This window comes from Arvicanthis niloticus, chromosome 10, assembly GCF_011762505.2.
Source record: "Arvicanthis niloticus isolate mArvNil1 chromosome 10, mArvNil1.pat.X, whole genome shotgun sequence".
Taxonomy (NCBI): domain Eukaryota; kingdom Metazoa; phylum Chordata; class Mammalia; order Rodentia; family Muridae; genus Arvicanthis; species Arvicanthis niloticus.
The window spans coordinates 42,485,262-42,500,750 of record NC_047667.1 but is presented as its reverse complement, the minus strand read 5'-3'; the positions used below and the strand labels follow the sequence as shown (position 1 = coordinate 42,500,750).

Sequence of the window (15,489 nt, the reverse complement as noted above, 5' to 3'; positions counted from 1 at the left end):
GCACAGTTCTCTGCAAATATAAGCGTCTTGTGTGGATTATTGTTGCTCCAATACCAATATTAATTGCAGTAACTACAGCGCTGTTTCCCAGGCAGAGAGTAGAAAGCAGCTGTAGGCAGACAGGAGGCAAGCAGAAGAGGTCAGGGGAGGTGCCTTCCCACGTCCGGCCCAAAGGGGGCGGAGCATGAAGGAAAACCCCCGAGGCCACGCCCGCCCCCCGCCCCCTCCGTCGAGCGGCGTAGGCGGTTACCATGGCGATGACGTCTAGAGGGCGGGGCGGGGCGGGGCTATGGAGAGGAGGAGGAAGATGGCGGGAGGGCGGCTCTGAGGAGACCTCGGCGGCGGCGGAGGAGGAGAGAAGCGCAGCTTCGCGCAGCGCCGGGGCCCATGTGGGGAGGAGTCGGAGTCGCTGTTGCCGCCGCCGCCGCCTGTAGCTGCCGGAGCCGGGTGGGAGTGAGGGGGACACGGCAGGATGAAGTTCGCCGAGCACCTCTCCGCGCACATCACTCCCGAGTGGAGGAAGCAGTACATCCAGTATGAGGTACTCGCGGCTGCTGGGGTTGGGGCGGGCTCGGAGGGGCTGCCATCTCCCTAGCCGCCACCTCCGCCGCTGCCTTGAGCTCCCCGGCCGGGGCGGACTTTGACCCACCGCCGCGGGGAGCCACTGCGGCATCCCCGGCGCCGCTGGCCCCCGGCGGCCAGGCCGTCCTTCCCCTCCCCCGCAGCCCTCTGCCGCCGGGGTAACGGATATGCAGGCGGCGGCGAGAGGAAGGGCACAGCCGGGCTGGGGCTGGGGAATGGTGGTGGGAGGCCAAGCCGCAGGTGCGACGGCGGCCCGGGGTCGCGGCGGTTCGGCGCTACCCCCTCCCCACTCACCCTGACTTCTGGTCCCCACCGCGGGAGATCACCCCCTTTGCCAAGGTTAGGTGCTTCTCGCTGCTCACCTCTCGCCAAAGAATCTGTGCTCTTGCAAGATAAACCCCTCCAGCGATTGCCTTCATTCCACCCAGCCCGTCGGCTTACCTCCACTTGCCCACTGTTGACAAAGGCTTTGTAATAGGATTGAAACTTGGTGAACTGTGTATCACCTAATGCAGTGGTTATAGTTTTCAAACGCATTGAACCAATAGTTCTATTTTGATAAGGAGACTGTGTCTCGTCTTTGTACTGATTGCACGAACTATACAGAATAATCACATCTTTGGATTTTCACTCTTCTCTGGTTTTGGAATGGAGGGAAGAGGAAGGAGGGAAGAGAATTATTTAAAATTTCTTCTAAGTTTTTGAGTAGGGAGAAAAATCACTGTAATGTAAATACTGTACCTTACTTGTGTATTACACGAGTCATGTTCCTCCTTTCAGTTTCTTCTTGTACAGGTTTTGGAGGTTTTTAATACATATTGTAAGGAACCTTGCATCAATATTGGGAAAAGTAAAGACAGTGAAAACCACTTACATACCTAAAAGGTAGGGTACCTGAAAGGTTTTGTTGTTGTTTTCTTAAGCTTTCAATAGGTTAGTCTCAGAAGCTAGTAGTTCAGCTCCTGGAGAGAGAAAAGACAGTGGATCTGTAACCTCCAGGAATTCACATCTATGGTATGAGCAGGAACAAAGAGTATAAAATCAATAGGAACATGCACACAGATAACTAGCTAGGTTTTATGAATTAGAATATTTTGGATTTCCTTTTTAACTTTTATATAAATCTAGTGATAGGATGTTTAGGCAACAACAGTAAGTTCATTTATTCCTGTAGCCAACGTAATAATTGAAGACCAGGGAAAGGGATAGTTAGGTTAAACAGAATCTTGAAGATTGTAAAATAAGTTTACTTGTAAGATATTGTATTTAATGTCAGAAATGAATGTCTCATTACTAATACTCTCTTGTCACTTTCCTTGTAATCTTCCTTTGCCACATTCTGTAAGAAAAAGGTCCTAACAGTTCAGACTGTGGAGTTGTTGATTTATGATTTGTAATAACATTTAGTCAGTTTTAAAGCCTTGGCTAGAATCCAGATGGTGGGCTTCATTGGGAGAAGGCTTGGGTTTTCATCTTCAGCTAGCACTTTCAGCACCGCTGCCAGTTCTTCCCAGAGGTTAGTGCCGAAGCACTTACTATTGTACAGTATGGGACGCTTGCCTTTGGTCAGAGGAACCGGAGTTGGACATAGCCTGTGGTTCTTTCTAAGTATTTCAGCATTTGACTGCTTTATAGAATTAATGTGGATGATTTTGGACTGGAAAGGGAAGCCTGATTTAGTTTAAAAATGCAATTAACCCTTGATTTGTAATGTCAGTTTTGTGGCTGGAGTAATCACGATGACTCTGGGACGCCTTAATTTACACAGTCTATTTGGTTACTATTATTTCTAAATGGTTGCTCAAGATTGGTCACAGTGGGACAGAATTCCTATGCTTCTGAGTGACTGCATTATCTTCCTCAGACCAATTATAAATTACTTTTTGAAAAATTCATTTATTGTGGATAATTGAAATTTGATTCTACAGAGATTCCCCTACTATGTAGCTCTTACCTCAGTCAATTCATTGTTCCATAGGCAAGATGAAAAATAAGGGGCTTTTTTCTTTGTAAGTTGGAATCATTAAAGACGTTTGTATGGGATTGCAGTCTTTGTGTTGCGTATTATTTCCAAAGATTTGGTGCTATTCCTTTAAAAATAGCATAGAGGTATGAGTAAGAAATTTTAAGGTCTGGGAATGTTAGAATGTTTGCTACTTTAAAACGTCAGGGAAGAGACCCTATCTCAAAAAAAAAAAAAAAAAAAAAAAAAAAAAAAGCCAGGAATAAAAGGTATCTATATTTAAAAGTTAGCTTTTGCTAGTGAAAAAGACCTTCACTTAATTTTTTTGTAATATGTATTTTTTACATAGTGGAAAATGATGCTCTGTAAAACAGTTAGCAGAACAGACTTGGATTTGTTTTTCAGGCATTGGTGGTGAAATTTTGATGTATTACCCTTAGTTCAAGCCTAGGATGCCTTCTAGTGCCCTGAGCCAACGTGAACTGTTCAGCTTCTTTGTTTAAGTCAGTTTATTAAATACTTGAATCAGGAGGAGCTTTAGATAGGAACTGAGTATTTTGTTTACATCCATAATTCTATATAACATTTAATTATATGTAATATTATGGATACATGGTTGCATTGTAAGTGCTGGTTCTTGTGTATGTTAGGTGTGAGGCCCTGGAGAGAATGTTTTTGCTCTTCCTTTTTTTCTTTTTAATAAAAAAATACATATGAGGCCAGAGCCTTTTAAGGACTACTCTATTTCCTAAGTGTGTGGCTTAACTTTTAATTCTTTTTTTATTCTCGAATTGCTAAAATTATTAATGGTAATAGCATATTAATATCCTGAAAGTTATTAGTCTTCAACTAGAAAAATGTGCATTCATAGGCAGAATAAGCACAAAAGACCAGAGAAACATGGAAAGACCATATGCAGGACATGTAGGTGATGCTTTATAGGTTTATTGGGAATAAACACAAATGAGCAGAGACTATCTTTGTTTCTAATAACCCAAGTACAAATCTCAGTGTGGAAAGTAGAACATCAACAAATATTTCTAACAGTGCTTTCAAGAAATGCGAAATCAGCCGGGCAGTGGTGGCACACGCCTTTAATCCCAGCACTTGGGAGGCAGAGGCAGGCGGATTTCTGAGTTCAAGGCCAGCCTGGTCTACAGAGTGAGTTCCAGGACAGCCAGAGATACAGAGATACAGAGAAACCCTGTCTTGAACCCCCCCCCCCCCCAAAAAAAAAGAGAAATCTGAAATCAATGGTTGTATAGTTTAGAGGTCTGTAATAGGTTAATCAGAATTAACCCAGGCCAGGTTCATCCAAACAGACTAGTATGATCAGTTAATATTTTACAGAATATTAGCAAAAGAGGCAAATATGTTTGAAACCTTGGATTGATGATGCGATTTTTCTTCTGAGGGTCCTACTCGTTGGTTTCACAGGACTTTTTTCAGTGTATACTGTAGAAAGCATAAGATGCCAAACCAGGCAACTCTCCAGAGTTCAGGACTTGAAAAGGAATTTTAAAGATTATCTGCCTCCTTGCTTTGAGTGCACACACACACACACACACACACACACACACACACACACACACCTACACACACCTAGCTTCTTGAGCACTGTATATTTTAATATTGGGAGCCAGGTCTTAGCTGCGCAACTGTGATGAAATGACTTCCTCCTGGAGTTTCAGGCTGTTCATCTGCTTGTTGTATTGGAGAACTAACCATGCTGGTGGATTCTGAGTAAGCCTCAAGTGATCTACCATTCATCTACATTTCCGTACTTTGTTATGGTTTAATTAAGTTTATGAGGAGAGAATTTAGGGAAATAAATGTTTAAAAATCATCTTTTCAAAACTTTAATGAAAAGCTAGGCATAGTGGCTCCCAGTACCAGGGAGGCCAAGGCAGAAGGTTCTTTGTGAGTTGAGATCAGCCTGGTCTACATGATAGGTTCCAGAATAGCCAGGGTTACATAGTGAGACTCTGTCTCAAAAACCAAACCAAACACAAAAACAAAACCACAAATAAATAAATATTGAATACATTAAAAAAACCCTAATTTTTAAAAATTGAGATTATGTTCTGTGACTAGAAAACCCAGTGAAAGTATGTTTCCGTTGCTGGAGATTGAACCCAGGGCTTTGGGCGTGCTAAGCAACTCTCCCGGGCCATTGAGCTATACCCCTAGCATAAGATTTATTTAACTTAAATAAACAAAAAGTAATGGTCATGAGATAATTTTCTGTTGCATGATATGGAAAATGCACTACATGAACTGCACTTCCTTATTTTTCAGTTTAAGGAAGCATTGCCATAGTGTTGTTGTGATTCGCATTTCTAGAACCCTCCCATGGGAAAACTTGTGTTGCAGGCTTTAGTGTCTCAAAGGTATTATGTTGATTAGTTAGGGTTCACATGCCTTGCTGGAACTTGTTTGAAATTTCCAGTTCAGCCACCCGATGGAGCACAAACCACACTCTTCCTTTATGGGACTTCTCCAAATAAAAATACAGTGTAATATATTTTAAATAGTGCTTGTAAATGATTGTTAGTGAGATGCCTGACATTTACAAATATGATTTAAATGAGTGAATAAAAGTTCTTATTGTTCTTTATTGTCTCTGTAAAGCGTGTTAGGGTAAGTATCCTGGTAAGATTATACTTGTCCATCCATTCCTGAGGTTGGCTTTGGATCAGCTTTTGGGTGAAGGCCCAGATCTTAAGAACCTAAGAATCTTATTTGACCTGGGGTGACCATGGAAAACCAGCCCTGGCTTCACTCCTCATTTGGAAAAACATTTGAGAGACTGAGTTATACTAGCTGGGGGTTTCAGGTATATTTGAATTTTAGGCCCCAAACCATTATATCCCAAACTCTATGGAATAAGAGAAGATAGTGTTAAAATTGTTAGTTAATTTTATGCAAATGAGAAGGGAAAAATAAAGTTTTCCAAATGTATAGCGAATGGATTGGTGTAGTTTTCTGCTAAGGAGGCTACCCACTTGTTTTAAATTCTGATGGAGTCAGTATTGTTAGGGGATTTTCTCACTCCATTGTTCACTGCCAGCGGGTAGCAGTGAACAGCAGTTATGGGTGCCTAGGTTAATGAATGCTGTGTAAGTTTTAACTGATCAGCTCTTCACAAAGTAGATAAGACTTAAGAAGACCCATATAGAGATGCTGTAGTAACAGTAATAGTGGTAATGTAAGCACAGTGACAGCATGGCAACGACAGCTGACATATCTAGAAACAGCCTCAGCCAGACTACAGGTAAAGTAGCAGTACTTTATTAGAGCTGACAAAAAGGTCACAAATATTTCACCATTATTTTATTACGGTAACCCTTTGAAGTCACAGTTTATATCCTCCGGCATTTACAATTAACACACATCTCAAGTATGCCTTGTTAAGTTCTGTTTTCAGTTTATATCCATCATAATTAAGTTCAAAATGTAAACAGTCCTGAACCTTGAAGTAGGCCTTGAAATACTATGATAAATTATTGAATCAAAAATATCCATACAGGAAAGGCTTATACAAAAGCTTTATTTATTGAAGGAGGCCTATACTATTAAAAAGACCTTAGATCAGAAATAAGGAGCTATAAGTCATAAAGTATAGCTCTGTTATTGAATATTCATAAATAGTGAATAAATGGCCATATGAGTGTGATATAGTCATGTGTGTGTACAAGTGTGCATCCACTTATGTGTACTTGGGCTTAGAAGTCAAGAGGTTGACATCAGGTATCTTCTGTCCATTTCCATCTTATTTATTTTTGAGATGGTTTTAAAATGTGGCTCTGGCTGGTCTAGAACTCAGAGAGACCCACCTACCTCTGCCTCCAGACTGCTGAAATTAAAGGCTTTTATTTATTTATTTAGTCTTTCTTTGTAGCTCTGGCTGTACTGGAACTCACTATGTAGACAAGTCTGGCCTCAAACGCAGAGATCTGTCTGCCTCTGCCTCCTGAGTGCTGGGAGTAAAGATGTGCGCCATCACACATAGCACCATCTTATGTTTTGAAGATAGGTCTCTCACCGGACCTGGACCTTGTGAATTTGGCTAGACTGGCTGGCCAGAAAGCCTTAAGGATCCAGCTGCCTTCATTGCCCCAGTCCTGTAGTTACAGCTGCATGTTGTCATACTGGGCTTTTACATGGATGTTGGGATCCAAACTCGGTCTTCATGATTGTGCAGTGAGCTCTTATCCACTGAACCATGTATCCAGTTCTTAGCCCCAGTAAGTGGTCTTTTGAAGATAGAAAGATGGGATTCAGCCACAGGAAAGTAACCTAGTCTCTGTCTCTGTCCTCCCCTCCTTTCCCCATTTCTCCTTCTTCCTTCCTCCACTCTCCCTTTCCAAAGTTTCATGTGTTCTAGGCTGACCTTGACTCCCTATGTTGTCAAGGATGACCTTGACAGCCTACAAGGATCCTCCTGCCTCCACCCATTCTCAAGTGATGGGATTATAGGCATGAGTTACTGCTCCCAGTTTACACTTTACTAGAGATTGATCCCAAAGTTTTTCATGTGTGCTAGATAAACAGTCTTACAATTGAGCTATATCTCTGATCCCTGAAAGTGTGCTTTATAGGGATTTTTTTTTAATTCCTTAAAACAATGGTTTTCTTTTTTAAATCCTGAAATTTTTTGAAATTCTTAAAATTACAGAGGATACCAATGTCTATTGATATAGTATATTAGAAATTAAAACAGGAATGTTTAATATATAGTATACAAACATACCTTTTACTAGTTGCTGGGGGTTATAACCTTACATTTCATGCAGCACTAGAAACTACTTTTTGTACTTGTGGGAGAAGGGGAAAAAAAAAACAAATGAGTGATAGGATTATGAAGATTTATTTTTTTATTTTTGGTTTTTCGAGACAGGGTTTCTCTGTGTAGTCCTGGCTGTCCTGGAACTCACTCTGTAGACCAGGCTGGCCTCGAACTCAGAAATCCGCCTGCCTCTGCCTCCCAAGTGCTGGGATTAAAGGCATGCACCACCACTGCCTGGCAAGATTTTTTTTTAAATACAGGGTCTCACCTTGTAGCCCAGGCTGACCTCAAACTCTCAGAGATACTCCTGCCTCTGTCTTAGGAGATCCCCCTAGTGTTGGGATTAAAGTCATGTGCCATCGTGCTGGGCTCAAAAGTATCTCCTTTGAGCACAAGACTTCTTTCAGAAAGTTAGGAGATTGCCTGAAAGAAAAAAAGTGTTCTGTTTTTAAAAAGCATGTGAGAGGATAAAAGACTCCAATAGGGTGAGGATTACCCTGTGACTGCTACCCAGCGAAGGGCCATAGAAAAGAAAACGTTGGCTTCCCTGGATTTTATCATCTTTAGTTCCTTTGAATTGGCAGAAATATGGTCAGCCTGTTTTAAGAACAGAACTACCCATCACTGGGTACTTAGGGATTAGACATTGGCTGCTTTATGTTATGTTAGTTCTCACACTGTTTTGCAAGGTACATATTATCTCCATTTTACTTGATGAGGTAACCTAGAAATTAGTCAGTTTTCACAGGGATAGTCACTAAGTCAGTAGAGCTAGAATTTGAAATTAAGTCTGTCATGCCGTGGAGCTCTTGCTTTTTTTTTTTTTGTGAGGGAGTGTAAATAGTAACAGTGGTGGTAGTGATGTCGGTAATGAGGGCAGCTGTTTGTCTGTCTATCTATGTATCTATGTATCTATGTATCTATGTATGTGTGTATGTATGTATCTATCTATCTATCTATCTATCTATCTATCTATCTATCTATCTATCTATCTATCTATCCACTTGTTTATTAAGGGCTCATTATGTCAGGCATTGTGGTAAATGCTTTAAAAAACATTTCTCCTAAGAGCAGGCTGTGCAGGTAAGTTGTTGCCATTGTCTCAGGAAGGGGAGGCTGAGCCTGTAACTCTGTTGCTACTCCTAGTTATAGGTAGCTCAGATGAGACAGTGAGAGCCCATGTTTTTAATTCCCACATGGTATTGCTTCATGACAATAAATGTTTATACATACATACATACATGCATACATACATACATACAAACAATCGGGCCTCTTGTAACCTGTTCTTCAGTACCACTGACCTGTTTCTGAAACCCTTATTCTATAGCGTGTCAGCTGGGTTTGGAAGGTAGTAGAGTCCTCAGGAGGACAGAATTCACCTTTGTTAATTACATTTCCTCAAAGTGATCATAACATTATGGATAAACAGCTAATAAAGGATCTTATGAAGATGAATGAAAGGAAAAGGAGATGAGTTATAGTAAAAGGAGAAAGGTGGGGGCGAATTACATCACTGTGAGCTATTGATTCACCCCAGTTGTGGCAGTTGGCTTCAAAGTGTATGCCATAGGGTGTTAGACCTGAAAGGAACTTTCAGTTCCCATTTTTGTTCAAGTGTGAATAGAATCAGAGATTAAATGATGAAGGTCATTTGGCTGGTCAGTGGCTGAGCTAACTGTTACCCTGATTTATTTTATTAGTTTGTGTATTAATGCAGAGAACAGTCCCTAAAGCCAGACTGAGCAGGTTCAAGTAGAAGCTCACCAGCTTTAGACAAGTCACTTGATATTTTTTTCCCAGTAAATGTGTGTGTGTGTGTGTGTGTGTGTGTGTGTGTGTGTGTGTGTTGTGAGTGCACACTTGAAGACTCAGAGGACAACTGTTAGGAGTTGGTTGCCTCTTTCATCTTGGGTCCTGAGGATTGACCTTATGTCACCAGGCTTGCATGGCAAGTGTTTTATTTGTTGTTGTTTGCTTTTTCAACACAGGGTTTCTTTGTGTAGTGCTGGCTGGCCTGGACTTGCTTTGTAGACCAGGCTTGCCTCAAACTTCCTCTGCCTTTCGAGTGCTGGGACTAAAGGCTTGTGCCACCATGCCCAGCCTGCCTGGTAAGTGCTTTTATCTGCTGAGCCATCTCCCTACCAAATCACTCAACATTTTTGTGCTTTGGTCTCCTTTTGTATAAATTAGCAATAATGATAGTACAATTCTTGTAGAATTATTATGAAAATTTTCATCTCCAAAGTTTATTTCTTCAACTGACATTTCCAAAGTCATTGAGACAGTCTCACTGTGATGCAGGCTGGCCCTGACATACTAGGTAAGAACTCTACTCCTGAACTACAACTGAGCTGGTTTTGAACTCTTGACCCTCCAGTCTCAGCCTTCTGAGAAAGTCCCGGGATTGCACACGTACACTATTGAGGACTAAATGAGTTAAACACGAAAAGTTCTTAGAACAATTCCTGGCATAAAGTAAGAAGGATATGTTAAAACTTTTTTTTGTTGTTTCTTTGTTTTGAAAGAGCTCAAGCTTGTGTGGGGCTTGGTTAGCAGTGTTTATATTAGGAGAATGGAGCCTCAAGTTTTATCTGTTAGATGTCAGATGGAGGTTTTTCTAGGAAATGGCTGTGTTCTTTTGAGCTAATACTTCTACTGTCAGTAGTATTTGTTCTTAGCTGTTTTAATGTACACTAAGGAAACCAGGCATAAATGAAGAAGTGATTGTGAAATAAATTAGATTGATGGTCATTTGTAACATGCATTTATTTTGGCTAGCCTGTGTCAAGGTATCCTTTAGTTTTTTAGTTGAGGTAAAAATCATATGTGCATTCTTAAATATTTCCAGGTGGCTTAAGTAAGCTTCTAGTGGCTGCCTAACTATAGTTCTTTGTAGTTCTATATAGTAAAAGCAATATTTTGTCTTAAAGTTAGTTTTAGAATTGAAAGACCTGCCGGGCGGTGGTGGCGCACTCCTTTAATCCCAGCACTTGGGAGGCAGAGGCAGGCAGATTTCTGAGTTCAAGGTCAGCCTGGTCTACAGATCGAGTTCCAGGATAGCCAGGGCTACACAGAGAAACCCTGTCTCGGGGAAAAAAAAAAGAAAAAGAATTGAAAGACCTTCTCAATGTCTTTGTTTTTAGATTAGACAGATGAGGGCATACTGGCCAAGGCGTGGGATTAGTCAGTTTTGCAAATAGCTGCTGGCAGAGGTTGCTATAGTGTATGGCCCTCTGCTTATGGTTGGCTCTCACTGAGGTTTAACATGGCCATATAAATAGTGCCCTTTTGATGTTTTGCCTTAAAAGTTCAAGATTTTATTTCTTTATTTCTTTACAAGGTAATAGATGTTCTGTGCTAGTACATTTATGTGAATCTAACCTATTTGTCTTAGTTAGGGTTTTACTCCTGTGAACAGACACCATGACCAAGGCAAGTCTTAAAAAGGACAACATAATTGGGCTGGTTCAGTCCATCATCATCAAGGTGGGAGCAGGACATTATCCAGGCAGGCATGGTGCAGGCAGAGCTGAGAGTTCTACATCTTCATCTGAAGGCTGCTAGTGGAAGACTGGCTTCTAGGCAGCTAGGGTGAGGGTCTTAAAGTCCACACCCACAGTGATACACCTACTCCAACAAGGCCACGCCTTCTAATAGTGCCACTCCTTGGGCTAAGCATATACAAACCATCACATTCCACTTTCTGGCCCCCATACACTTGTTCAAACATATGGGGGGGCATATCTAAACATAGCATAATGCAAAATAATACATTTAGTCCAACTTCAAAAGTCCCCATGGTCTATCACAGTCTCAAAATGTTAAAAGTTCAAAGTTCAGATTCTCTTCTGAGATTCATCCATTCACTTAACTGTAATTCTAAAAGCAAGACAGGAAACCACCTGGGCAAACTCCAAACTCTGCATCTCCATGTCTGATGTCAAAGCAGTCTTCAGATCTCCAACTCCTTTTTCATCTTTGTTGACTGCAACAAACTTTTTTCTCCTGGGCTGGTTCCACTCCCTGTTAGCAGCTTTCCTCAGAAGATAGCCCACAGCTCCGGCATCTCCAACATCTTGGGGTCTCCAAGGCAACTTCAATGTTACAGCTTCTTGTTTCAGTGTCTGGGATCCATACATGATTTTCTGGGCTCCTCCAAAGGGCTGGCATCACTTCTCTAGCTCTGCCCTTTCGTAGCACTCTAAGCTCAGGTTAATCCATTCCATTGCTTCTGCTGTTCTTGCTGATCATCTCATGGTACTGGCTTCTCCAATACACCGGGGTCTTCCACTGCAACTAGGCTTCACCAGTAGCCTTTCATAGGCTCTCTTCATGGTACCAAGCCTCAAATCCTTTGCATGACCCCTTCAGTCCTGTGCCACCAATTGCAACTGAGACCTTCACCAGTGGCCTTCTATGGCCTCTCACAGTGCCAAGCCTCAGCTGCTCTTCATGACCCCTTCATACTTAAAAACCAGCACCACATGGGTGACTCTTACACATTACCAAGTACCGCTGCAACACAAGGAACAACCTTGGCTATCTCTGGAACACTGTTTCTTTGTGCTCTCAGAAAACACTTTACAGAAGATTTCACCTCAGTGATGCTGCTCTCTTCTTAATCACCACTAGGCCAGGTGGTGGTGGTGCACGCCTTTAATCCCAGCACTTGGGAGGCAGAGGCAGGCCTGGTCTACAGAGTGAGTTCCAGGACAGCCAGGGCTACACAGAGAAACCCTGTCTCGAAAAACAAAACAAAACAAACAAACAAACAAACAAACAAACAAATCACCACTAATTTCTTAGCTCCAGCTAACCAGCATCCATTGTCCTAGTAGTCTCCTTCTCCTCTTGACTGTAAAGCCAGAGCCACATGGCTGAAGCTGCCGAAGTTCTGCTGCTTGCATGAGCTGGAACATGCCCCCTTGTTTTATTACAGGATCATTAGCCTTCTGTTTTTTTTCTTTTTTTTTTTTGGTTTTCCGAGACAGGGTTTCTCCGTGTAGCCCTGGCTGTCCTGGAACTCAGAGATCCACCTGCCTCTGCCTGGCTAGCCTTCTGTTTTCTAACTCCTTCACTGCCTAAGCTTTGCTTTCCTGGATCTTGCTCTGTAGACTGACCTTGAACTCAGATCTGCATGCCTGTCTCCTGGGATTAAAGGTGTCTACCACCATGCCTGGAGTTAAACTTTTCTTCACTTAGAACTTGCTGTGTCCCAGACTGGCTTGGAACTCAAGAAATCTGCTTGGTTTTGTCTCCTGGGATTAAAGGTGTGTACCACCATGCCTGGACCTAAATTTAGCTGGGTAGGATCTTGCCCCCATTCTCTTAATCTGTTATCTTCTAGACACAGGATTCAGTTCCATTTCACTTTCTGGTGCCTTTTAATCCTGAACCATTTTTTCTTTCTAAGCTTGCCTCGCTTGTTCAAAACACTCTTCATGAGACTTAACCAGAGAACAAAGTCTCTGCTGGGCTTTTTTTGAGACCTCCTTTGTCAATGCAATTAATATAAATCTCTTTACCTTAGACTCAGGTAGACTCTTAAGACAAGGGCAAAAAGCAGCTTCATCAAAATACCACAAGAACAGTCTGTAGGCCACTTTCTGAAATTCTTCTGCACTGAAACCTCTTGGGCCAGGTCTGCACAGTTCAGATCATCCTCAGCAATGAAGTCTTCCAAATTCCTACTAGGATAGCCCATTAAGGCCAATTTAAAGCATTCCACTGCTTTCCAAAGTCCTCAAATATACTTTCCTCCTCCGAACAAAAGTGTGGTCAGGCCTATCACAACAATACCCCAGTTTCTGGTACCAACTTCTGTCTTAGGTAGGGTTTTACTGCTGTGAACAGACACCATGACCAAGGCAAGTCTTATAAAGGACAACATTTAATTGGGCTGGCTTACAGGTTCAGATGTTCGGTCCATCATCATCAAGGTGGGAGCAGGACAGCACCTAGGCAGGCATGGTGCAGAAGGAACTGAGGGTTCTACATCTTGTTCTGAAGGCTGCTAGTGGAAGACTGGCTTCCAGGCAGCTAGGGTGAGAGTCTTAAAGCCCACCAACAGTAGCACACCTACTTCAACAAAGCCACGCCTTCTAATAGTGCCACTCCTTGGGCCAAGCATATACAAACCATCACTTTATTAGATCAAATTAACAACCTAATGGTTTTTCTGTATGCTAATTAAAAGACTCAGTAAATAATGAAACTCAGATATCAGTGATGCTATTTACTTAACTACATAAAATAACCATTGTACCATTTATAAGGTATGGATCACAAGTAGAAAGCTATTTGAATTAGGAGATAGGATTGAGGGATTATAGGCTTGAGGGGTCAGCTAGAAATAAAAGGAAGACTCAGGAAGGTTAAAAACGATTGCCTATCCCTCCATTAACATGCCTGTTTGTTGTGAAACATAGGTTACTACATCTCCTACCTCCTATAGCCTAAGTTGCCAAACCAAAGTCAGGGCAAATGTATCTATAACAGTGGTTCTCAACCTGTGGGCTGTGACCCATTTGACAAACCTCTGTCTCCAAAAATACTTCCATTATGATTTATGTCAGTAGTAAAATTACAGTTATGAAGTAGCAACAAAAATAATTTTATGGTTGGGGGTTCACCACAACATGATGAACTGTTTTAAAGGGCCAAAGCATTAAGAAGGTTGAGAAATACTGGTCTAGAAGATGTTAGAGTGTGTATTAAGCATATTTATTATTCATGAATGCCCCTCTTCTCTTTAAAACATCAGTAAAACAATAATGACAATAATAACCATAGCTAATATTTATTGAGTGCTCTGGTGTGCTGGGTATTTTACATTTACTATCCAAAGTAGATTGTATTATTCCTGTTAGGAGAAAACACTCATTTTTAGGCTGAGTAGGTTGGCCAAGGTAGCATAGCTACAAAGTCTTTAGTGCTAGAATGCAAAAACAGGTGTGCTTTATTTTAAAGACTGTTTCTAACATGGTGATGAACAGTTGGGATCATGTGGGATGCTGAGGTTAACACCATTGAGCACTAATTATTACCTTTGAGGAATTTTTAACTGACATGGTCTTCTAATTTTATATATATATATATATATATATATATATATATATATATATATATATATATATATATTTATATTTATATATATAATTTATATATATAATATATATTCTTGTTATATATATTATATAAGTATTACATGCATAACATATATGTATTTGATTTTAGTAGATATATTAGACATTTTATAGAATGAATTTGGAAAGGACCTTGAGAGGGATTAAAGGGCCTAGAACACTTAGTGAAGACACTAAGATATTTTCCTGGGTGTGAATTGTGAATATTTCTTTACTTATTGACAGAATCTCAGTATGTAGCTCAGAGTTGCCATCCTCCTGCTTCAGCCTCCTAAATACTATGATTATGGGCATATATTACCATTACTGGCTTATGAAAGATTTTAAAGAGGTTTCACAAAGTGATGTGTGTGTATTATTTGTATCTTAGATGATACTTTAGGTAGCTTATGATCAAAACCAGGAAAACTATTATCAAATAGTATAGTAAGAAATTGTAAAGGCTTGAACTAATGTTTTATTTAATCAGTTTTATATATAGTCCACATTTTAAATGACATTAGGGTGTGTTAAAATTAATGCTATATCATTTTTCAGTTGGTATACAGTGCTAGTTGATAAGACAAAGATGTGTGCTGTCATTAGTGGCTTTGTAGATTTGATGTTACAATGTAACATTTATCAGATGGGTACTGTGTGTCAGGCAGGTAGTAGATATTGCCGTCTAACATTTAGCTCACTGTCATTTACGTACTCTTATGTCTATAGAATGAAGTTTTCCTATGATTTTTATAACAGGCCTATTGACATATAAATGTTTATCCTATTTTTGAAGAAAGATAATTATACTTTAGTAGTTGTCCAAGGTCACACAAATAGTTTAGGATGAATCAAGATTATGAACTTATGTTTCAATCCAGGTTCTATTTTTATTTAAAATAATTTTTTGAGATTACAAATATGTCATTTCCCCCTTCTCTTTCTTCTCTCTATCCCATTTCATGTACCCCATCCCCTTGTTCTCTCTCAAATTCAATTCTGCTAAGTTTGTGGTAGGTTTCCTGTGC

General features: G+C 40.7%; 1 protein-coding gene across 1 annotated transcript in view; it reads left to right on the top strand.

The window, feature by feature from the left end:
• Positions 1 to 278: 278 nt before the first annotated feature.
• Xpr1 (xenotropic and polytropic retrovirus receptor 1) overlaps positions 279 to 15,489 on the top strand; it is a 142,718-nt gene continuing 127,507 nt past the window's right edge. The window contains exon 1 of the mRNA XM_034512918.2: positions 279 to 541. Within this exon, the coding sequence (XP_034368809.1) occupies positions 473 to 541 (69 nt within the window). The 5' untranslated portion in view covers positions 279 to 472. The remainder of the gene's footprint in view (positions 542 to 15,489) is intronic.